Below are 23,819 nucleotides of genomic sequence, written 5' to 3'. Positions count from 1 at the left end.
ATTTTTAAAAGGAAAAACACAAGAGTCAACAAAAGCATTGCCAAGCGCCCCACGTCATCACACATTCAGAACAACACAAAAGGACCGTAATCCCTGAACAGTTATGAAGAAACACGTTAATAACAAAGTGCTGCATTTACAATCAACAGTGTATAGAACTACGCTTAACAACAAAGGTGAATTATGTATATCACAATCACTACACAGCTTGTAAATAATGTCCACTTTAGTACAGTGTTTTGCCGGTGTTTTTGGGGCCCTTGGGATGTTTTGACATGCCCTGACATTTGTGCTATTTTCAGTTATTTATAAACATGATAATGGCAAAGGTGTAAATTCACTCTATATAGCACAAACAGGGCTACCATAATATGCGAGCAACATGTATGTAGATGTTTGTATTTTTAAGAGAATAATTTTTATGCGTGGTTAATAAAAAAAATAAAAATGAAAGTTGCTAAAATAAGACCACAAAACTCATACTAAATATGTGTCCACAAGACTTTTGGCTAATGGATGTTGTCGCTTCGAGTTCTGGCTTCCAAATTATGTGAAAATAGTCTTGCTTTATCGTTCACGTAAAATAATACATTGATTTAAATTGTGTAAGACAGGTTTTGCTTGGAAAGCCAATATGCGAGGGGGGCGTGAAGGAGGAGTAGTTTACACCTGAGAATACAATGTCCCACCCATTATGCGTAATGACTCTGTATAATGAGCCATTAATTCAGGTGTGACACTGACTGAGCCAAGAATGAATGCAAGGACAAAAGATATATTTAGAAGAAGACTTATATTGACCATTTAAGATTTTGCTTACATCTATCTTGTAAATATGTTTTGCTATTTTATTAAAAAGGTTACAATTTCAACAATATTTCAAGTGTACTCTTTCTTTGTAAAAAAAAAATATTATAGGCCTACATTTTATCATATGTATTCATTAGTTTGAATATAGCCAACATTGGAACAGCTAACATCTTAGTTGATGACTTTATTATGTACATGTCAATACAGATCATTATTCATGTCGGCACTAATGATGTTCGACTCCGCCAGTCGGAGATCACCAAAATTAATATTAAAGAGGTGTGTGAACTTGCAAGTACGATGTCAAGGACTGTAATTTGCTCTGGCCCCCTTCCTGTTCGCAGGAGTGATGAGATAGTTAGTAGATTGTGTTCGCTTAACGGTTGGCTGTCTAAGTGGTGTCCGCTTAATAATATAGAATTCATAGACAATTGGAAAAGTTTTTGGGGCAAATCTGACCTGTTGAAAAGAGATGGTATTCATCCCTCCTGGGATGGTGCTGCTCTTCTCTCTAGTAATATGGCTCATAGTCTTAGAGCTCAAACATGACAATCTGGGGCTCAGGTCAGGAAGCAGACAGACTGGCTTAACCGACGGTCTGCTAGCGGCCTCGCGTTACCCAGGTCAGATAAATCCCATCACATAGAGCCTCTTTCACCTAGCTATCATCATATAGAGACTGTGTCTGTTCCCCGAATTTGGAAATCCAAAAAACGTTTTAACCCATCTAAGGTTAAAAATTTAATTGATGTTCAACAAATAAAAAACAGCTATAATACAGATGAGCAAATGCTAAAGCTTGGGTTGCTGAATATTCGATCGCTTACTTCAAAAGCACTCATTGTTAATGATATGATTTCAGATAATAACCTAGATGTGCTGTGTTTGACAGAAACCTGGCTAAAACCAAACGATTACATTACTTTAAATGAATCAACCCCGCAAGATTACTGTTATAAACATGAGCCTCGTCTGAAACGCAAAGGGGGTGGTGTTGCTGTAATGTATAGTAATAGTTTCAAAACCACTAAGAAATCAAGTTTTAAATATAATTATTTTGAAGCATTGGTGCTTAATGTAAAAATATATAGTGTAAACGATAAATCACGTTTGAGATTTGTGCTGGCTACTGTATACAGGCCACCAGGGCACCATACAGACTTTATCAAAGAATTTGCGGACTTTCTATCAGAATTAATATTGACTGCAGATAAAGTACTAATTGTTGGTGATTTTAATATACACATCGATAATGAAAAAGATGCATTGGGATTGGCATTTAAAGACATTGTAAATTCAATTGGAGTTAGACAACACGTGTCAGGACCTACTCATCGTCGTAATCATACTCTAGATCTAATATTATCACACGGAATAGATATTGATGCCGTTGAAATTCTGCAGCAGAGCGATGACATCTCAGATCATTATCTAGTCTCGTGTAATTTGCATTTAGCCAAGGCTGCAAAGCCAACTCCGTGTTTCAAATATGTGAGACCTATCACTTCTGCCACTAAAGATTGCTTTATTAATAATCTTCCTGATCAGTTTCATCATCTCAGCATCCCAGATAGCTTAGAAGAACTTGATATTACAACAGAAACGTTTAACTCTCTCTTTTCCAGCACTTTAGACACAGTTGCTCTGTTGCGCTTAAAGAAGATTAAAGAAAATAGTCCAACGCCGTGGTACAACGAGCACACTCAGGCACTTAAGAGAGCAGCCAGAAAAATGGAGCGCAACTGGAAGAAAACAAAACTAGAGGTATTTCGCATTTCATGGAAGGAGAGCTCGATTGCTTACAGAGAGGCTTTAAAAGCTGCTAGATCTGCTTATTTTTCAACCCTATTAGAAGAAAATAAACATAATCCTAGGTATTTATTTGAAACGGTGGCTAAACTAACGAAAAATAAAGCTTCAAGCCCAGAAGTTTCCAAGCAACACAGCAGTAATGATTTTATGAACTTCTTCACTTATAAGATTGATAATATCAGGGAGAAAATTATAACTATGCAACCGTCTACAGTATCGCATCAGGCAGTGCATTGTAGTCTCCCTGAGCAAAAATTTGATTCATTCGTTGCTATAGGAGAGGAAGAATTTACTAAACTCGTTAAATCATCTAAATCGACAACATGTATGTTAGACCCTATACCGACTAAGCTACTGAAAGAGATGCTTCCAGAGGTCCTAGATCCTCTTCTTAATATCATTAATTCGTCTTTGTCTCTAGGATACGTACCAAAAAACTTTAAGCTGGCTATGATTAAACCGCTTGTTAAAAAAACGCAACTTGATCCTACAGAATTAGTCAATTACAGGCCGATCTCGAATCTACCTTTTCTGTCAAAGATATTAGAAAAGGCAGTATCCTCACAACTGTGTTCCTTTCTTGAAAGAAATGATATCTGCGAGGATTTCCAGTCCGGATTTAGACCGTACCATAGTACCGAGACAGCTCTCGTTAGAGTCACAAATGATTTGCTCTTATCATCCGATCGTGGTTGTATCTCGCTATTAGTGTTACTCGATCTTAGTGCTGCATTTGACACCATTGACCACAACGTTCTTTTAAATAGATTAGAACATTATGTTGGCATTACGGGAAATGCACTAGCATGGTTTAAATCATACTTATCTGACCGTTATCAGTTTGTAGCAGTAAATGATGAGATGTCTCATCGATCACAAGTTCAGTATGGCGTACCACAAGTAGGGCTGTCACTTTACGTTCGAAAATCGATTGCACAATCGATCGGACCAACCAACACAAGTTTCGAAAACGAAAATAGGGAATTGATTTTAACTGGAACGCGTCCAGCTCATCACGATATGCCCGCAGCGAACGCTCATCACACAGCAACTCTGACAAACACACATTATACTTCTGCATAATGTTTCTATTTTTACTACAAAAATGTGAATTCTGCCGGTATTCAGACAGTCTCATGCATACAGATACAGATTCAGGCAACGGTCAACAATCGCCTACGTAGGCAACATTTGTTTGACTTTTCTAACCGTAAACACAGGCATGTTGAAGACTGCAGTAATGTTTTTCATTGATGTTATGGCAGTCCACTCTGCTTATTGCTTTTCGAGAATGTTGCACTCCTGTTTGTCATTGTGCACGAAACTTCACGCCAATAAATCAACAGGAATATTGCTGACTTGTGCGCGTCTCAAGCGCCCTCTTTACGTTCGTCCTAATGCCTGTTAGTTGTCCGTGGATTTGCCCGTATTTGGCGTTTAAAATGGAAACGTCTTTAGACATAGAAAATCGATTTTACAATCGATTCAATGAACACATATGTCTCAAAAATCGAACAGGATTTTTTCACAAAATTGACAGCCCTAACCACAAGGCTCAGTACTAGGACCGCTGCTGTTCACTCTGTACATCTTACCATTAGGAGATACTGTATCATTAGGAAACATGAAATTAGCTTTCACTGTTATGATGACGATACTCAGCTGTATATTTCTTCAAAACCAAACGAAACTTATCAATTCACAAAATTAACGGAATGCATAGCGGATATAAAAAATTGGATGACTCGTAATTTCCTACTTCTAAATTCTGAAAAAACAGAGTTTCTAATTATTGGACAAAAAACTTCCTCACGTAATAACCTAGAATACTGTCTAACACTCGATGGCTGCTCTGTTAAGTCTTCGTCGTCGGTTAGGAACCTGGGTGTGCTCTTTGATACCAATCTTTCATTTGAAAGTCACGTGTCTAGTATCTGTAAAACTGCATTTTTCCATCTTAAAAATATATCTAAATTACGCCATATGCTCTCATTGACAAATGCGGAACAATTAGTTCATGCGTTCATGACCTCAAGGCTAGATTATTGTAATGCTCTACTGGGTGGTTGCCCTGCACGCTTAATAAACAAACTACAGCTGGTTCAAAACGCAGCAGCTCGAGTTCTTACCAGAACCAGGAAGTATGACCATATTAGCCCAGTTCTGTCAAAACTGCATTGGCTCCCTATTAAACATCGCATAAATTTTAAAATATTGCTGATTACTTACAAAGCACTAAATGGTTTAGCTCCGCAGTACTTGAGCGAGCTCTTAACGCATTATAGTCCGTCACGTCTATTGCGATCTCAAAATTCCGGCCAGTTACTAATACCTAGAATATCAAAATCGACTGCTGGCGGTAGATCCTTTTCCTATTTAGCACCAAAACTCTGGAACAGTCTTCCTACCATTGTCCGGGAAGCAGACACACTCTGTCAGTTCAAAGCCAGATTAAAGACACATCTCTTTGACCTAGCATTCACATAATACATTATAGACTTCTATAATTTAATGTTAGGCTGCATAGATTAGGTCAGCCGGAACCGGGAACACTTCCCATAAATCCTGATGTACTCGTTACATCATGAGAAGAATGGCATCTACGCTAATTTTAGTGTCTGTGTTTATCCCGAGGTTTTCCCGCAGCCTGCCGGATCCAGGCCGTATCCAGATCTGACGAAGGACCTTCGCCTGGACCGATGACAACGCAGTGCTGAAGTGCCAACTAGTCTCTCCCTATGGAGGATCCCTCTACCACTATACAGATAAGGCATTGTCGGGAAAATTCGTTTCGCGTTCCTACCCCAAAGCAACAAAATAAAATAAAATTCTTTATCAAAATTTATAAGGAAAGACAAGTAATTTGTTTAGGCTTGGCTTGTAGGGAATTCCAAACCTGCGTATTTTCAAATGCACATAACTATAGAACCCATTCTAAATGCGCATGTGAACGCCATCAGCGTTTCTCACAGGTTCGCGTTTAAAGTCTGTGTAGAGGGAATGGTGTCGTCTTAGCGGCCCCTAATTTAATAACAAATGATCATTGCGAAGGAAGCAAATCAATCAAAACTAACTTTAGATGGAAAATAACTTAACTCTGCTATAAAGCCAAAACAATCTCTGTTACCTTAAATTATACGCTTATCTCTGTGAAGCTGCTTTGAAACAATCTACGTTGTTAAAAGCGCTATATAAATGAAGATGACTTGACTTGACTTGACATGTACATATACATACATACACATATATATATATATATAACATATGAGCAGAAATTGCTAAACAAAAGCTTATTTGATGTGGCAGTATATTCTACAGTAAAAAATGTACCCAAATCTAGTCAACAAAATGTTGTCTTTCATATTTCGCCTGACTGTAACGTTGTTTTTATGAAATATTAGGGCATATAAATGTTAATTTGCAGTTTAATACGTTGCTTATACAAATAGCCTACATTTTATTTCAACATATTTCAGTCGATTTTTACTCATCTCATACAGTTTGCTAAAACATCATCATCATCATCATTCATTCACACACAGAAACGCGATTTAAATTTAAACTGTCTTTTTGAGAGCTGTGGTAAACAGCGCGCATCTCTGCCGTTCATTCATTCACACACAGAAACGCGATTCACTTGAGAAGGAAAAAAAACTTACTATAGTATTCCTCAGCTCAGTCGGATCCTTGCTCCTTGAAATACCCGCACTTCTGAGGTGTACATTTTCCATTATTATTATTCCTCACAGTGCTGCGAGACGGTGTAAACAAGTAGGCTACAATGATCTGATTAAACTTGTGTTTTCTCGAGCTGATATGGGGGAGTTCACAGGTTTGCGTGGATTGCCTCAGTTATTTGCGTTTGAATAGTGCACGCTCTCTGTGGGCAGGGTCACATTAAAAATAATTAGATGAGATGAGAACGACTGACATCTCGCTCTTTTCTTACAGATTACATGAACTGAGAATATTTGTTTTTTAAATAAATTACTTCATTTAAAAGAAGAGAATTCAAGCTTCATGCCTGTGTGTCTGTATGCCTGTTTGACTGAGTATTCGCTGAGTTATTGTTCATTTTCGGACGCGTTTCAGAATGGACTACACTGACAGAGAGAAGGCAGAACTCGCTTCGTGTTTATTTTTCTTTATTTGGCAAAAAGCACAACACTTTGTTTTTATTGTGAGTATACACAAAAATAATACACATTTAACAGAATCGATTGATGTATGAAACTTGTTTGTAATATCAAAGTCAACAGATTATTTTGGAGTCTCCTTTGCACTGATAAGGAAAAAATTGAGCAGATCACGCCAGCGTGATTGCCGACCTCAGAGGGTTAATGTCTCTACTCTTCTACAGAATGATACCATCTCAACTCGGAGAGCTTGCATTCTCCGAGCACTTTCTCTGTATCTTAATGAAGACTATGAAAACCTCATGAAGGAGTATGCAGTAAGTGTTCTCAGGCAGTCTTTTGTGAATATTTAGAGTACCCCCATAATCACTAGACAATACAATACAGGGGGGGTCATATATGGGCGAAATCCGCATAATATAGTCAAGAAATCTAAATACACAAAATATATTTAGGCCTAACTTGGCGTTGTCAAAAGTTCCGACTTTCGGTACCAGTCAGTACTGAAATTTAAAAAATTGTGATACCAGCATTTCCTGCGAGAATTGAGCGCTGTTGAGCAGATTCTCAACGCTGATTGGTTCACATGCTCGACAGATGACTGTGATTGGCTACAATGATCTTTGCTTCACATTCTTCACCGAGTGCTTACACAGATTACGCTCACACATGGAAGCGTTTAAAAGCCGTGTCTCAGCAGATTCGTCTAAGCAGATATATTAAAGGAGAACTCCAGTCAGTTTTAACATTGAGCTCATTTTTTTGTACATTTGGAGTGCTGTCAATACAGAGAACAACGACAAAAATCGGTGTTGCCTACACCGAGTTATTCTATTTTTAAAATTTGCACCCTGTTGGGCAAGTTTTAAACCTGCTTTTAGCCTCTTAACATCCTTGATGTGTCATTACAAGTGCACAGAAAATGTGAGTGATTCCTTCAGAGTGAACACGAGTGAATCTGACTGCAGTAGATGTAAAAGATATGTATAAAAATGATGTTATTTAAGCCAGCGCAAATACCTGTGTTTACATCCTGTTTTCGGCTGAAGTCCACAGTAGTCGATTGCCGAGTTCACGCGCGTGATAAACCTATGCACCCTGTTGACTTCAATGGGGCAAGTTTTAAACCTGCTTTTAGCCTCTTAACATCCTTGATGTGTCATTACAAGTGCACAGAAAATGTGAGTGATTCCTTCAGAGTGAACTAAACCTATGCGCCCGAACTCGACAATCGACTACTTTGGACTTCAACCGAAAACAGGATGTAAACACAGGTATTTGCGCTGGCTTAAATAACATCATTTTTATACATATCTTTCACATCTACTGCAGTCAGATTCACTCGTGTTCACTCTGAAGGAATCACTCACATTTTCTGTGCACTTGTAATGACACATCAAGGATGTTAAGAGGCTAAAAGCAGGTTTAAAACTTGCCCCATTGAAGTCAACAGGGAGCAAATTTTAAAAATAGAATAACTCGGTGTAGGCAACACCGATTTTTGTCGTCGTTCTCTGTATTGACAGCACTCCAAATGTACAAAAAATGAGCTCAATGTTAAAATTGACCGGAGTTCTCCTTTAAGGAACCACTGACTGATCCGCTGATAGATGCGGTTTTAAAACTCTCCGTTGTGCTAATGTGCGAGCACTTGGTGAAGAGCATCACAGTCATGTCTGTTGAGCACATGAACACTATGGCCAATAATCTGTAGTGATTTTCTTGCGGAAAATGCTGGTTTCGTCACATTTTTACATTTGAGTACCGAAGCCTGTACTTTTGACAACCCTAACAAACATGGTAGAGTAGTCTTGTAAGTCACTGCAAGTCAGTGATGTGAAGCATTATTAAGGAATGGACAGTTGATACAGAATTCTCAGATTATTTGCTTTTTCTAGATGTGATGTTAAGTGATGTTAAATTTACAACCTGCATTTTTGATGCAGTTAAAGTGACTGAACAGTGTTACTGTTTTTGTGTTTTGTAGGACACAGACTTTGAGAATTCCGAGAGAGACATGGCCAATACTGTAATTGGAATTTACATCATCAGACCTGAAGATGCAGAAGCCTGTGACCCACCATCGGATGTTGGACTGATTGTTGAAGGAGTGAAAGTTCTTCAGAATATTGGCGATGTCACCAAGGCTTGTGCTCTTCTTTTGGGAGTCATATAATGCTTGAATCTCAGTTATCCTTCAGACCTGAAGTATACCAGGGTTTTTCCTACATTGAAAATTTTTTGGCGGCCGCCAAAACGATTTTTTGTCCCGCCAAAGCCTTATTTGATCTGTGATTGGGTTTTGTGAGTGAAGCGGGCTACTGACGGAGTGACGGAGAGAACGATCACAGCGCCCCACCCCCGCGCGGGCACTCTCCGTCTTCAGTTCTGTCTTTGCTCTCTCCCTCGCATCAAAATCAACTGATCCTAAAGGTCGGAAAACCGAATCCATGTTTCACGTGGTGCATTCGGAGAATATTTTTGCTGAATTAGCGCTGGGTGTGAATTGCAGTAAAAAAAAAGTTGCCTTATCTTCTCTTTCAACTTGTGACAAGCATTCCGCTCATGCAGTTGACATAACTTTAAATAAACGCAAAAAAAAAAAAAAAAATCTATCCAGTTTGAAGTGTTTTTTTTTTGTGTGTTGACAAATCTTTCGTGATGTCCTAACAGCCAGGATTCCCACACAACACGTCCGCTAAAGTCCGATTCGCGGCCTAATGACTCCTTTGAGCCGATTCATTATAATGAATGGTTAAAGCAATTGGTCTGCCCGTCAGTGTCTGAATCGTAACCAAATAATTACTTAGAAGAACATGTGAAATGAGAAAGTAAGTGTGCTTACCGCATTTAGCAAGAGTGTTTAGTAAAGTTTAGCCTTAATAATCCGCAGTATGTATAGGCCTATGACAATGTGTAGTAAATTACCTATAAAATCATTTAGTTTAAAGTTAGACTGGAGTGAGATGAAACTAGATCAAAGCACAAATCAAGCTGCTGCTAGCTAGCTGCTAATTTTATATGGTAAAAAATTGCACTATTACACATCTTAACGCTACGTTTTTAATACTACTTTTTAATTTATATGATTATACTAAAATAATTATCAGGTCTATCAAAAAAGGATTTTATGTTTCAAAACAATGAAAGCCAGTCGTGCAAAAATCACAGCTTTTTTTGCAAAGAGGGCAAGAAAGGATGACAGTGAGAGTGACAGGTAATATCTGTGTCTGATAATTGCATAAATATACATATATATTTTGGAAGAGGTTTAAAATTGAATAATTCTCAGCCACAGTCTGGAAGAAAATGATGGCCCCCAAAAAAAAGAAAATAAAAAGAATGAACAACCAAATATTAACAACGAAGAACAAAAGAAACAAACATCAAGGTAAGAGATCATACATAATATGAAATCTCATGAAAGCCTTTGATTGTAGGTTTTGCTGTAAGTGAAATTTAAACTTTTTTTTTATTTTTATTTTTTTAAACTATAGTAAACATCGTACCAGTGGTTTTGACTCAGAGTGGCTGAAAACATATCCTTGGCTTCGCTATGATGAATATGGCATGTCCTGTGTTTTATGCCAAAAACACAACAAGACAGGTGTATGGGTAAAACAACCCAGTACTTGCTACAGACTAGATGCACTGACCAGCCACACTGCATCAGGAATTCACATGGAAGCAACAAAGAAAGAAGAGCTCCTCAAAAAAGGTATTGTTTGGCTTTTAATGTAAATGAAATTTTCATTAAGTTTATTAAAATATTGCAACAAGTTATTTTACAACTACATTGCCTTTCTATCTCTGCCTTTTAGATCTTATCTATATATATTTTTTTATTTTAAAAGGGAAAACTTTAGAAAAGGCCTTTGCACCACAAGTGGACATGGAACACAAAGCACTTGAAGGGTGCTTTAAGATATTGTATGAGTGTTTGAAACGTAAATGGCCCCATCATGCCAGTTACGAACCATTACTACAACTGAGCAAGAGACTTGGATGCACTTACTTTCAGGGACTGCAGGTATTTTTCTTTTGTTTTTACTAAACAAAACTGTATGATTTAATATGAATCTAATGCACTTTTTTTAGGCTAGCTCAAACACAACATATACTAGCAGCCACATTATCGATGAGCAGTTAGAAATAATAGGGAAGTGGATGGATGAACAGCTACTGAAAGAAGTTTCGAAGTCACCTGCCTGGGGCCTCATGGTGGATGAGACCACAGACATCTCCGTTGAAAAACAACTTGGTGTTGTTATCAAGTATGATTTATTTTAGCCAAAACTTCCAAAGAAAATGCAACATTTTCATTACTTTTAATCTATGCACTAATTAATAAGCATATAATCTTTTCAGCTTTCTTGGTTTAGATGATGTTGGTCAGATAGTGCCAAAATCAAAAGTTTTACAGGTGGCAAAGGTTAAGGCTGGAGATGCTGCCACCATAACAGAAACCATACTGAACATAACAGTAGAAAAATGCCTTCCTACAGCCACTCTTGCATCATTTGCCAGTGATGGTGCTTCTGTTATGATTGGTAAGCTTTGAAAATGATAGTTCTAACTTCTGTTAGAATATAATATTTAATGTTGTAAATTTTAACTTTTGAATTTTCTTTGAAGGCAAGAAAACTGGAGTGAGTAAGAGGCTTAAGGACCATTTCCCTGGACTTATCACTGTCCATTGTGTTGCCCATCGTCTCAATCTTGCAGTGTCAGATTGCATGAACAAAAAGGGGGTGTCTTACCTAACCAAATACTGCAGAACCATGTCGACAATGTTTTGGTTCTATCAAGCAAGCAGTACAAGAACTAGCAGTCTCAGAGAGATGGAGAAATTATTTGAGCTTCCACAACTAAAACTGCAGGTAGGAATAGGAATTATGGAATAAAAAGCAATTTAAGCAATATTTGAATCAGAGAACATAAAATACATTAAGTAATTTCTGTTACTTAATTTACAGGGTGGAAACCAAACTAGATGGGAGAGTAACAAAGAGGCCACTGATGTAGTTCGAAAGATCCTCCCAGCCCTTCTGGCAGACCTGTCACTTCAGGCTAGAACAGAACCAACAGCCCAAGGTCTTTACAACTTTGCCAAGGCAGAGTTCTTCCCTCCAGCACTCTGCCTCATGCAGATTGTGCATGAGAAGCTGCACAGACAGTTTCAAGTGTTCCAAAGACGCAATCTCTTCTTTTCTCAAGTTGAACAGGAGGTCTGGACATAAAACCACAGACTTACTAATTTAACACATATTAATAGCCTATTTAGAGCTGTGCTATTTTTCTGTATTTAGGTGACAGCACTTCAGTCTTCCCTTGGCGAGCTCAAAATCAAAAGCACTGTAAAGGACAGGTGGGAGTCTTGGCTCACTTCAGAGACAGGCCTAAAGCCATTAATGGAGGAAATCCCTTCATATTTCCACGATGGTATCTGGGAAAGATTCAAAAAATCTGTAAGATCAATAAATATAATTAATATTAAACAAATGATCTACAAATAACTTATTAATATGTAATACTAAAATATTTACTAAATAATACAGTTTGTATGTTGCCATAGGTTATGGACCCATTCATTGACATGCTGATTGAAAATGTCAGTGAGAGATTTCCAAACATGGGCAGTCTCAATCATTTCTGTGTCATGACACCAAGGTCTATCCTCACTAGCCCTGAACCAAATTATGGTGATGAGGATATGAAAGCTCTTGCAAAAGAGATTCCCAGGTTGTCTGAGGAGCCACTGCTTTCCGAGTGGGACACCTTCAAACAGAGAGTTAGGAGTCCAGATTTAAAGGTAGGTGTAAAATAATAAACCACTAATCTTGTTTTAAATTCATAATACACACACACACACACACACACACACACACAAAAAAAAAATGTTCACATGCAAAGAGCTAGTTTTACTCAAGTCAAAATTAACATCACTGAACCAACCTAAATACTCTCTTTATTCAAAGAAAAAAAGATTAATAGGTTAAAATAGTTTAAGGTAAAATTTGCAGTATTCCCATTTTTGAAGTATATTTGAGGTTGTACCATATTTCTACAGATGAAATCACTGGAGGAGACATTTCTATGGCTTGTTTCTGAGGATGTCAGGGACATTTACCCATCCCTGAGTTTAGCTGCAGCTATAGCCCTAACAGCACCTGTCCAGACTGTGGATGTAGAGAGGCTATTCTCATCCCTGAAATTGGTATTTTTAAATTTGTTAAAATGTTGCTAATTTAGAGTTAAATATTTGTGAGAGATCTATGTATTGTATTCCATTACAGGTGAAAACTGCTTTGAGGAACAGACTCAAGGACCAACATTTAGACGTATGCTGCAAGGTGGCTGTGGATGGGCCCCATCAGGATGAAATCGACTACAGAGATCTTGTAAAAAGGTTCTACAGTGTTAATAAAAAGAGACGAGTTAAATGTTCATCTGCAGGCTGTGATATTTGTAAATAGATACATTTCAAATATACTTTGGTATCGATGATGTTTACATGTAAAATAAGTTGTAATCGCATTCTTTTTATATTTAGCCTGACAGTGATTGTTTTTTCATGAATAAATAGGATAAGAAAACAAACTGTTTCTTTGTATTTATTTTAAATTTAACATTTATTGTCAATATTGGGCTTGCGGATCATGTGGGTACTAGGGTACCCTTTGCTGTGTGTGGATGACCATGTCGGTCAGCCACCACCGAAGACCAATTTTGACCCAGGAAAAACCCTGTATACTTTTGAGTTTTTCAAGAAATTGTTGCTGGGACTTGACGCACAGAAACTGTCACACAAAATACAGGTTCTCAAGAACAAACTTGTTGGTTGAATCAGTACATCTTGATTTTTCTTTCATTTGTCCAGAATGAAGTTTTTTTTTTTTTTTTTTTTTTTTGTGAAGAGCTGTGACTTAAATTGTTTCTGGTTTTAAAATTAGGGGCCAGTTTTAATGTTATCTTGATGGCACCAACATTTGAAATGGAGTTCTGCAGCTTTTTGAGGCATGCTGCCTTGCTTGAGCAGACTGTTTATTGTTTGTAAGAACTGTGAAGTTGTAAGAACTGAAGTTAAACTTGTTTCCGGTTGTTTACAAAAATTTAGAGGCCAGTTTCAATCTTTACTTTACCAATATCTCAAACGATTTGAAATATCAGATTTAGTACTGTAGCATTTTGTGACATGCTGCCTGTCTTGAACAAACTTTCCTTTTATTTTCTCGCAGTTACATTTGTATTACAATATTTCAAGGAAGTTGCACATTTTAAGAATGTTTGCTATTGACAAAAATGTTGTTCTTTTATTTTTTTAATTTTTTTAAACAAACTCTGTTATTTAAGCTGTCTGTGGTTGTTTATGAAAATAGAGGTCAGTTTTTAAATGTTCTTTACCAATGGCTTAAATGATTTGAAATATCAAAAATTGAGCACTGTAGCATTTTGTGATAGGCTGCCTGTCTTGGAAAAAAAAAAACCTTTCCTTTTTATTTTTCTAAGTTAAATTTGATTACAGGCAGTTGCACATTGTAAGAAGAATGTTGACTATTGACACTTTTTTTTTTTTTTTTTTTTTTTTTTTTTAAACAAACAGTTATTTAAGATGTTTGTGGTTGTTTACAAAAATAGAGGCCAGTTTTAATGTTACTTTTACTGTTGATTATAAAGATCAGAAATCGAGTTTAGCAGTATTTTAGGGCATGCTGCTTACTTTCAACAGACATTCCATTTATGTAATATTTTTATAAGCAAGACTTACAAATTCTTGAAGCCAGTTGCACTTTAAAAGACCTTATGAAGAATGTTTACTGTTAAATTATTGATCTTGTAGTGTATTTGTTTCAAAGGAACTGTGAAATTGAAGTTGTTTTACAGTTTTTAGCAGTGGTATATTGCAAAACCTTACAAAAAAAAAATCATTTTGTTTCTAAAAATATGCTTTAAGTTTTACACTTGTAGAGCAAATACGTTAATAAAATTAATTAAAAAAATGTTCACCTTACGTATTGAAAGTTCATAATTGTAACATAACATTACTAAGTAAAATATACATATAACTAAAATGCAGTAGTGACACATCTGAATGGGTTGTATACTAAAAAATGTTTTGTCAACTTTACCAGAATTTATTTTCTTCATTCAACTGTATTGTTACTTGTAGAAACTACTTAAAACACTTATGTGGAACCACTTGCCTCTTTTTTTTTTATTTTTTTTATGTAGGCTATTAAAGTCCAACAAATCATTTTTTTGAGTGCATCCTGAACATGGAGGTTGCAGAACATTGCAAACAAAAATACAGTAAACACAGAACGTTCCCCTAACGTTCCCATATGGTTCCCATTTGGTTATTTTTTTGGGAACCAAATAAGAACGTTCTGGGAACGTTCCCTGCAGGTTGTTATTTTATAACCTAAAGAGAACCTTCCCAGAACGTTCCCTGCAGGTTATTTTTAGGTTTTATTTTTACAACCTAAAGAGAACGTTCTGGGAACGTTCCCTGCAGGTTGTTATTTAATAACCTAAAGAGAACCTTCCCAGAACGTTCCCTGCAGGTTATTTTTAGGTTTTATTTTTACAACCTAAAGAGAACGTTCTGGGAACGTTCCCTGCAGGTTGTTATTTTATAACCTAAAGAGAACCTTCCCAGAACGTTCCCTGCAGGTTATTTTTAGGTTTTATTTTTACAACCTAAAGAGAACGTTCTGGGAACGTTCCCTGCAGGTTGTTATTTAATAACCTAAAGAGAGCCTTCCCAGAACGTTCCCTGCAGGTTATTTTTAGGTTTTATTTTTACAACCTAAAGAGAACGTTCTGGGAACGTTCCCTGCAGGTTGTTATTTTATAACCTAAAGAGAACCTTCCCGGAACGTTCTCTGCAGGTTATTATTTTAATATCATACGTTTGCAATACCTACATGATATGGCATAAATCCAGCAAAAAGCGCTCCCTAGTGGTTTATATCTCGTAGAAAACACTTGTGCTGAATATTATTACACCTATTTCTAAACATTTTGTTGACAATTACTACATTAAATATGCCTATAATACATCCATAAAAACATTAAACATCACAGTAGTTTAACACCGAAACAACAGCACTTAAATAGCCTATTAATAACTGCATATTAATATATTCACATACTGTATATGTGAAGCACTGTTAAATATATTGAAATACATTTTGTATTCCATTTACAGTTTGCGATGGCCACAGACCTATCCACTTAATAACGTATCAAGTTTCAGGATATTTTAGCTGATTATCAAATTATTAACTCCATCAATTCAAAATTAATGTAAATGCTGCGTGACTTCTACTGTGTTTTAATGGGCGCGCGCGCTGAACATTCAAGCCGCATTTGAACTGGAGCGGAGGGCGTTACCATGGAAACGAGGCAGCAGCTCAACTGACAATCAGCGAAACTCCGTCTCGCACTGTTGTTTTAACTACTTTAAGGTAAGTTTAGTCCATAAAATTACACAAATAGTACATACAAATGTTTCTGAGACTTTCTTTGATGTAAATGACTTGCTTCCGTTGAATATTTAGTTTATAGAAATGGTTTAGTGTCTTCGCAAAAGTCCGTTAGCATCTCAACTGTTAGGCTAACTGTTAACTAAAGGTAAGGTTAATTTAGGTAAACTATAGACTTGAGCTGCAATTTTGGGCTTTTAATCACATCTTATGTGTAGATGAGAGATTTTGTAGTTTTGTAAAGGTTTTGCTGACAACTGGTCAATGGATGAATGGAAATAAGCTAATTTATTTAACGTTAACCAAAAAAGTGTGCACTGTATGGTTAATTCAGTTATCACGTGACGTCACACCATTACGCCCACCTGGAGGGCAAAATAAGGCTTTTCTCCACTGCCCAGTCATTTTATCAGGTTTGTAGTATTAATGTAGTAAAACAGTGTTATTAAAAGATCAAATTCAATATATACCGCTTATTCATGATGCATACTTTGTACAGGTAAGCAGATGAATACAGAACAAATTATTTATAACATAATAATATTGTTTGTCTTCTCCCCTTTACAGTATTGTTTGCCATCTAACGTTAGTCCTGTTCACAGAGTTAAGCTCCAAACCCTATTAAGCAGACCTGAGCAGCTGATCCAGGATCACCAGAAACTCTGCAGAACTTTGGTCTGGACACCAGTGATGTAAGTTCAGAACATATTGCAGGAGATATCAACATTGTCTCTCAAGGTCCACTTACATGCAGAGGTTTACTCCAACCTAGTGTAGCACACCTGAACAAGCTAATCAAGGTGCTAAACTCTGGGTGCATATCACTCAGGTCTCTAGCTCAGTAGTCAGTGGTTAAGGGCTGTCTTTATCACAAAATCCTTACAGTGCACTGAAACATTCGCTCCCTAAAAACTCACTATGTTATCGGAAGTTCTGAAGCTCAAAACTTTATCACACGAGACAGTTCGCTACAAAATGACGTGATAGCTGATTTTAAAACACAAACCAATATTATATTTCAGCATAAACATACGTTGCTAGACAGGTAATGTCTAATCAAGCAAACATTCACAATTTATCTATGACTGAAATCTTGCACAAATATGTAGAGGGAAAACTCAAGAAAACTCCAAATACTTCACATTTTGGACAACCATTGTTTTTTTACATTTACATTTTGGTTATTGTTTTCTTTCTCACTTTAGATGCTGGAGAAAAAACATCCAGGCTAAAGCATTCAAAGTGGAAACTTCTGTCGTGGCTCAATAATCCAGGATTGGGACGGTGGAAGGAGCAGATCAGAGATCAGGAAGAGATCTACTGGTGCCCCTGAGGAACTGATTTACCTTATGCGTCAAACATTACCAAACATTTTCATCACTCACCTTCATGTCGTTGCAAACCTGTAAGACTTTCGTTCATCTTTGAAACACAAATGTAGATCTTTTTAATGAAATCAGAGAGCTTTCTGTCCCTCCATTTCACAGTTTATGCAACTACAACTTTCAAGGTAAAAGACATTGTAACAATAATCAATATGACTAGTGGTTTAACCTCAACTTTATGAAGTGAATACTTTGTGTGTGCAAAAAAACCCCATTGCATCTTTATTCACAAAATATACATCTCTGACACGTGTTCACGGCAGAGTTTCCGCTAGAAAAAAATGGTGCCGGTCACAAAGGTTTCGTTTTCCGGACATTTTGATGATATGCCGTTCAAATAGGCCTATCGCCTCTTAAATTAGTCAAGTTGAGGAAAACTGGAGGCAGGCTATGTAACTTAAAAAATGACATAAGGCTGTATAGAATGCAACATGTTTATTAGCCTAACTTTCAAAAAACATGAACCACCGATCACCGACGTCAATCAACGTCAATTGTTTTTACTATGGTTTCACATTCATATTTTAACAAACCAATCCCCCTTCCCAACATAAAATATCTGAAGCCTATTGTTTTTACTCAAGCGAACTTCCAGTGTCTCTCCACAACTTGCAATGCGCATAAGCCGCATAAGCCGCGTAACCTTGTTCTCCGCAAGGCGACATCGCTGCTTGTCTTGATCCGATTCTGCAGCGAGAACCCCCTCTCTGCAGGAACACTCGAGACACATTTTCTACTATGGTTATGTACGTTTCTTCATTCGGATCTATTTGCGATCCATTCTAAACAAACAACGCAGTTTATATGCTTCGTCCTTGTTTCATTATTCATTAAGATAATAATTAATAAATGCACGCATAATTATCAGTGAATTTGATAAATGTTGCAGATATGTTTTGCTATGCATGCAAACAAATGCCTTTCAACTTATGTGTGCAAAATTCAGAATAAAATGAATGTGCAGCAACATTAAGTTTAATATTTGTTAAAATATTATAATGTTATTTTTTAATTTATGTTGATTATGAAAAGTGAACCGCACGAGTATACTGATATCAATATCGAGAGACATGGAGCGGGTCAGATGATTTTGACCACTTAATTAAGTTTTTTGTTTTGTAGAAAGCCTTTTTTAAGTGAATTTCGTTTTGTATAAATTGTATCTTAATTTTAATATTTTTTTATCAACCAATTGCCTGGATTTTAGCAAATATAGCAGACGATAGGCCTAATGATGACGGCGCCCGCGCGGTCACTTGCATTGCTGGAGCGCATCTCATCCTAATTTAACGAAACTCAGCGTAGGCCTCACCCTCACAGACATGAAATATATCTTAAGAAAGCTTGAAATGTCTTTTTAACAATTTAAAACGAAAAGAAATAGGCTACAGTCTGATTATGTAATCCATGATGTGCATTTCTCTCTAGCGCGTTCACTAGATGGCGATCGTCAACTTACTCTTTACAGCTGTTGTTGCTGTTAATAAACTAAAAAATAATAGGCCTATAATTTTATTAAACAATAAATTAAATGAAATTGTAATTGTATTAAAAAAGCAACTAAAAAACAAAACTCCTGTTTAAGTTTTTTTTAACCTATACTAATTACGCATTAAATTCTGAGTCGCTGTCCTCGGTGCCCAGAAAAGCGCTGTAACGGAAACGAAGGGGAACCCGTTTTTATTTACTTTTTTTTTTTGACTTATTTTAACTGGCCCATCCAGTTTTCTGGAGGCCCACCTACAATCAAAATCCTGGCGCCGCTAGTGCTTCGCAGCGGTCTGATATCAAGAAATAACAGACCGCATTCCACATTGGAATTCAACCAAGCCATGTAATAATGTTTAATAACTTTCAAACTGTTCCTTTAGAACATAGTCAAAGGTATTTTTGCTTTATACATTTTAGGCTTATTCTCAAATTCAGATTGTGTTAGGGGGGCGGGATAGCCAATTTTAATCGGACAATTTGACCGGAGAGATTTAATTTTGTCGGACATTTCATTTTTTTTTTCGGCCAATGTCCGGCAATTACCGGACAACGGGAACCCTGGTTCACGGAGCACCACGATTCATCAGTGTTGTGTTGGCAAGAGAGTTGGCCATCTCATGGTGCAACATGTGTCGGAGATTCATCATTTGTGAATAAAGACGCAATTGTTTGCGCACACAAGGTATCTGTTAAAAATATCTTCATTTGTGTTTTCCACAAAAGGGTTTGGAGCGACATGGTAAGTAATTATTGACAGAATTTACATTTTTGTGTGAACTATCTCTTTAGGTACTGTTTTCTAATTTGGTTATAATTGGTCAATTGTTCTGTTTTATTTTCAATATTTTTAAGATTTATTGTTTTGAAAAAAAAAATATACAGAAAAGAAAAATTTAATAAGTCACAGTAAAAACTTTAAAGTTGTTAAAAAGAAATTATGTTTCGAATAAATGCTGCTCTTTTGAAAGTTCTATTGAAAGAATACTGAAAACTGTATCGTAGTTTCCACAAAAATATGAAGCCGTATACAACTGATAGTAATCAGTTTTTTTTTTGAGAATCAAATCATCATTTTATAATGATTTCTGAAGGATCATGTGACACTGAAGACTGAAGTAATGATGCTGAAAATTCAGCTTTGCATCACATGAATAAATTACACATTACTATATATTTACATGTATGCAAAGTTATTTTTATTGTAGTAATATTTCACAATATAACTGTTTTTAGGGTATGCTTGATCAAATGCAGGCTTAAGATGTGATCAGAAACGTGTTTTTTATGTGAAAGATGTATCTGATGTGTCAATAAATGGTCTGCAAATATTTTATGAATTGTTTTATTATGAATATTAAATATAACCATTTATTCACGGTTGAAATTAGGCCTGAAATTTTCAACTCACTTTACAACCTAATTTAGATTGGTAATTTATGTTATACTTATATTATAAATTATAATATAGAAATTATATAAATATTAAAGATTTTTAATTTATTTTTTATAACGTTCCGAGAACCTTCCGGGAACGTTCCGAGAACCTTTAGGCAACGTTCCCGGAACGTTCCCCTAACCTATAGGGAACGTTCTATTAACGTAAAGAAAACTTTCCTAGCTAACTAACAGGGAACGTTAGAATGTTTGTTCTGAGAACGTTCTGGGAACGTTCTGGGAACCTGAAAATAACGTTCTGGGAACGTTCTGGGAACCAAAAATTGTTAACTGGGAGGTACCCTCGTTCTTTCGCATCGAGCCCTAACACTACAGCCTCCTTCGTTTCTCTTCACTGTAAACCACAGATATCACATAGCCTGCATCAAATACTACAGTTAACTGTTTTTGAATTGGCTAATATTGTCATCACATATACAACATACTTTCAGCATAATTTTACTAGCCCGTTCGGCAATATTAGCTCTGTCAGCTCGCTAAGCTAACCGCACAAGAAAGCCGAAAAAAGTCGATTTTACCTTCAACATCGTGGATATACCCCTCAATCCAATTGCTGTATCCCTTCAGGAGGATGGACCTATAGGTATTTTTGAGTCTTTGTCCGCCCATGACTCCACTAGGTTGATAGATAGTAGCCTAAGAGGAGGAAGAAACGTTAGATCATTGCTAGTCCACACGGCCATATCCTGTTGTTGTTATTTCCTTCCCTCACAGCTTCGTTCTGGAATCAAAATAGCAGGCTGAATAAGGCGTATTCAAAACCTCTGTCCCATTCCGGCTCGAACCTGCCCCTTCTTGCTCTACTCCCACTGTGCATATAAAAACCTTTAAAGCCACTGTCAAAAACAGATGTAAAGAAAAAAACTGAACTGAACTGAACATAACGTTTTGGAGACGAGGGATGGAACTCTCTAGCTCATTGGTGCTGGTTTTAGTCCTGGCTGTGCTGGTATTATTCCGATGGAAAAGAAAGCCAAGTGGACGTTCTTTGCCCCCAGGGCCGCTGGCACTGCCACTGATTGGAAACTTGCCAATAATAGACAAGCGTGCACCCTTTAAAAGCTTCATGAAGGTAAGAGGGAAGGCATGATGTTGTGTCTGAATTGTATGTTTTAAATAGAATCATGTGAGACGTATCTCATAATTACAATCGTAAGGAAGTTCCGGGAGTCTCCCGCATATTGATAGCGGCTCCCTGATGCCCGCAAATGAGTTAAAATCTCCAGGAATCTAACTTAGTGCGAGCGAGCAAGTGCGCGCATGGGAGACAGAGACTGTGCTCTAAACCGTGTAGCGTGTGCACACAGCAGAGAGGGAGAGGGAGCGAGAGACCTTGCGTGTGTGTGCGTGCGTGTGTGTGTGTGTGCCTCACCCAAGCGGGTGCGGTAAAGTAGGTTTTATGTCGGATATTCCTTAGACATTCGATCTTTTCTTCAGCATTAATCGATATGTGATGGCTTAATAGTCGTGGATGATGCTGTATCTCGTCTAGGTAACATTGCAAAGCATAATATCAAAAGTGAATTATAATATTAATCGAGGAAGTAATTGTTTTAGGAATTGGAAGTGAAAAAGTCCTTTCAACGATCCCCACTTGGGCACTTCAAGTTAGGGAGTGTCTCAAAAGCGCCAAATCGACAACAAAGTTGGTTAAGTGCATTATTCCAGAGAAACAATAAAAACGTGATATTTTACATATGTAGTTGATAAATAAAATAAAACTTTTTTTTTTTACATTTATTATGAATTTTTTAAAAATACAAATCTATATTACTTCCTGCTCATGTAACCTGATGATGTCACACCACCTGTAATTTATTCACTAACCCTTGAGACACATCATACACAACTTGGATCTTGAAAATCTTATTTTGTCTATTTTTAATGCATTTTTGAAATATACAAATCTATATAACTTCCTGGTCATGTGACCTGATGATGTCACACCACCTGTAATTTATCTACTAACACTTCAACTATATACAGTGAGGAAAATAAGTATTTGAACACCCTGCTATTTTGCAAGTTCTCCCACTTGGAAATCATGGAGGGGTCTGAAATTGTCATCGTAGGTGCATGTCCACTGTGAGAGAGAGACATAATCTAAAAAAAAAAATCCAGAAATCACAATATATGATTTTTTAACTATTTATTTGTATGATACAGCTGCAAATAAGTATTTGAACACCTGTCTATCAGCTAGAATTCTGACCCTCAAAGACCTGTTAGTCTGCCTTTAAAATGTCCACCTCCACTCCATTTATTATCCTAAATTAGATGCACCTGTTTGAGGTCGTTAGCTGCATAAAGACACCTGTCCACCCCATACAATCAGTAAGAATCCAACTACTAACATGGCCAAGACCAAAGAGCTGTCCAAAGACAAGAGACAAAATTGTACACCTCCACAAGGCTGGAAAGGGCTACGGGGAAATTGCCAAGCAGCTTGGTGAAAAAAGGTCCACTGTTGGAGCAATCATTAGAAAATGGAAGAAGCTAAACATGACTGTCAATCTCCCTCGGACTGGGGCTCCATGCAAGATCTCACCTCGTGGGGTCTCAATGATCCTAAGAAAGGTGAGAAATCAGCCCAGAACTACACGGGAGGAGCTGGTCAATGACCTGAAAAGAGCTGGGACCACCGTTTCCAAGGTTACTGTTGGTAATACACTAAGACGTCATGGTTTGAAATCATGCATGGCACGGAAGGTTCCCCTGCTTAAACCAGCACATGTCAAGGCACGTCTTAAGTTTGCCAATGACCATTTGGATGATCCAGAGGAGTCATGGGAGAAAGTCATGTGGTCAGATGAGACCAAAATAGAACTTTTTGGTCATAATTCCACTAAACGTGTTTGGAGGAAGAAGAATGATGAGTACCATCCCAAGAACACCATCCCTACTGTGAAGCATGGGGGTGGTAGCATCATGCTTTGGGGGTGTTTTTCTGCACATGGGACAGGGCGACTGCACTGTATTAAGGAGAGGATGACCGGGGCCATGTATTGCGAGATTTTGGGGAACAACCTCCTTCCCTCAGTTAGAGCATTGAAGATGGGTCGAGGCTGGGTCTTCCAACATGACAATGACCCAAAGCACACAGCCAGGATAACCAAGGAGTGGCTCTGTAAGAAGCATATCAAGGTTCTGGCATGGCCTAGCCAGTCTCCAGACCTAAACCCAATAGAGAATCTTTGGAGGGAGCTCAAACTCCGTGTTTCTCAGCGACAGCCCAGAAACCT

The 23,819-nt window shown here is 37.2% G+C and overlaps 1 protein-coding gene and 1 long non-coding RNA gene across 2 annotated transcripts in view; one reads left to right on the top strand and one right to left on the bottom strand.

Moving 5' to 3' along the window:
* The window catches only part of LOC307166921, a 293,883-nt gene extending 272,653 nt beyond the window's left edge, over positions 1-21,230 (bottom strand). Inside the window, exon 1 of the long non-coding RNA XR_013822706.1 lies at positions 21,096-21,230. This is a non-coding gene — a long non-coding RNA (uncharacterized lncRNA). The remainder of the gene's footprint in view (positions 1-21,095) is intronic.
* Positions 21,231-21,424: 194 nt separating this feature from the next.
* Positions 21,425-23,819, top strand: part of LOC307166907 (cytochrome P450 2G1-like) — a 40,955-nt gene continuing 38,560 nt past the window's right edge. The window contains exon 1 of the mRNA XM_079885668.1: positions 21,425-21,649. Coding sequence (XP_079741794.1) covers positions 21,479-21,649 — 171 coding nt within the window. The 5' untranslated portion in view covers positions 21,425-21,478. The remainder of the gene's footprint in view (positions 21,650-23,819) is intronic.

This window comes from Squalius cephalus, assembly GCF_949319135.1.
Source record: "Squalius cephalus genome assembly, chromosome: 11".
NCBI classification, from domain to species: Eukaryota; Metazoa; Chordata; class Actinopteri; order Cypriniformes; family Leuciscidae; genus Squalius; species Squalius cephalus.
The sequence above is the reverse complement of the archived record's forward strand: the minus strand, read 5'-3'. Positions and strand labels throughout refer to the sequence as shown.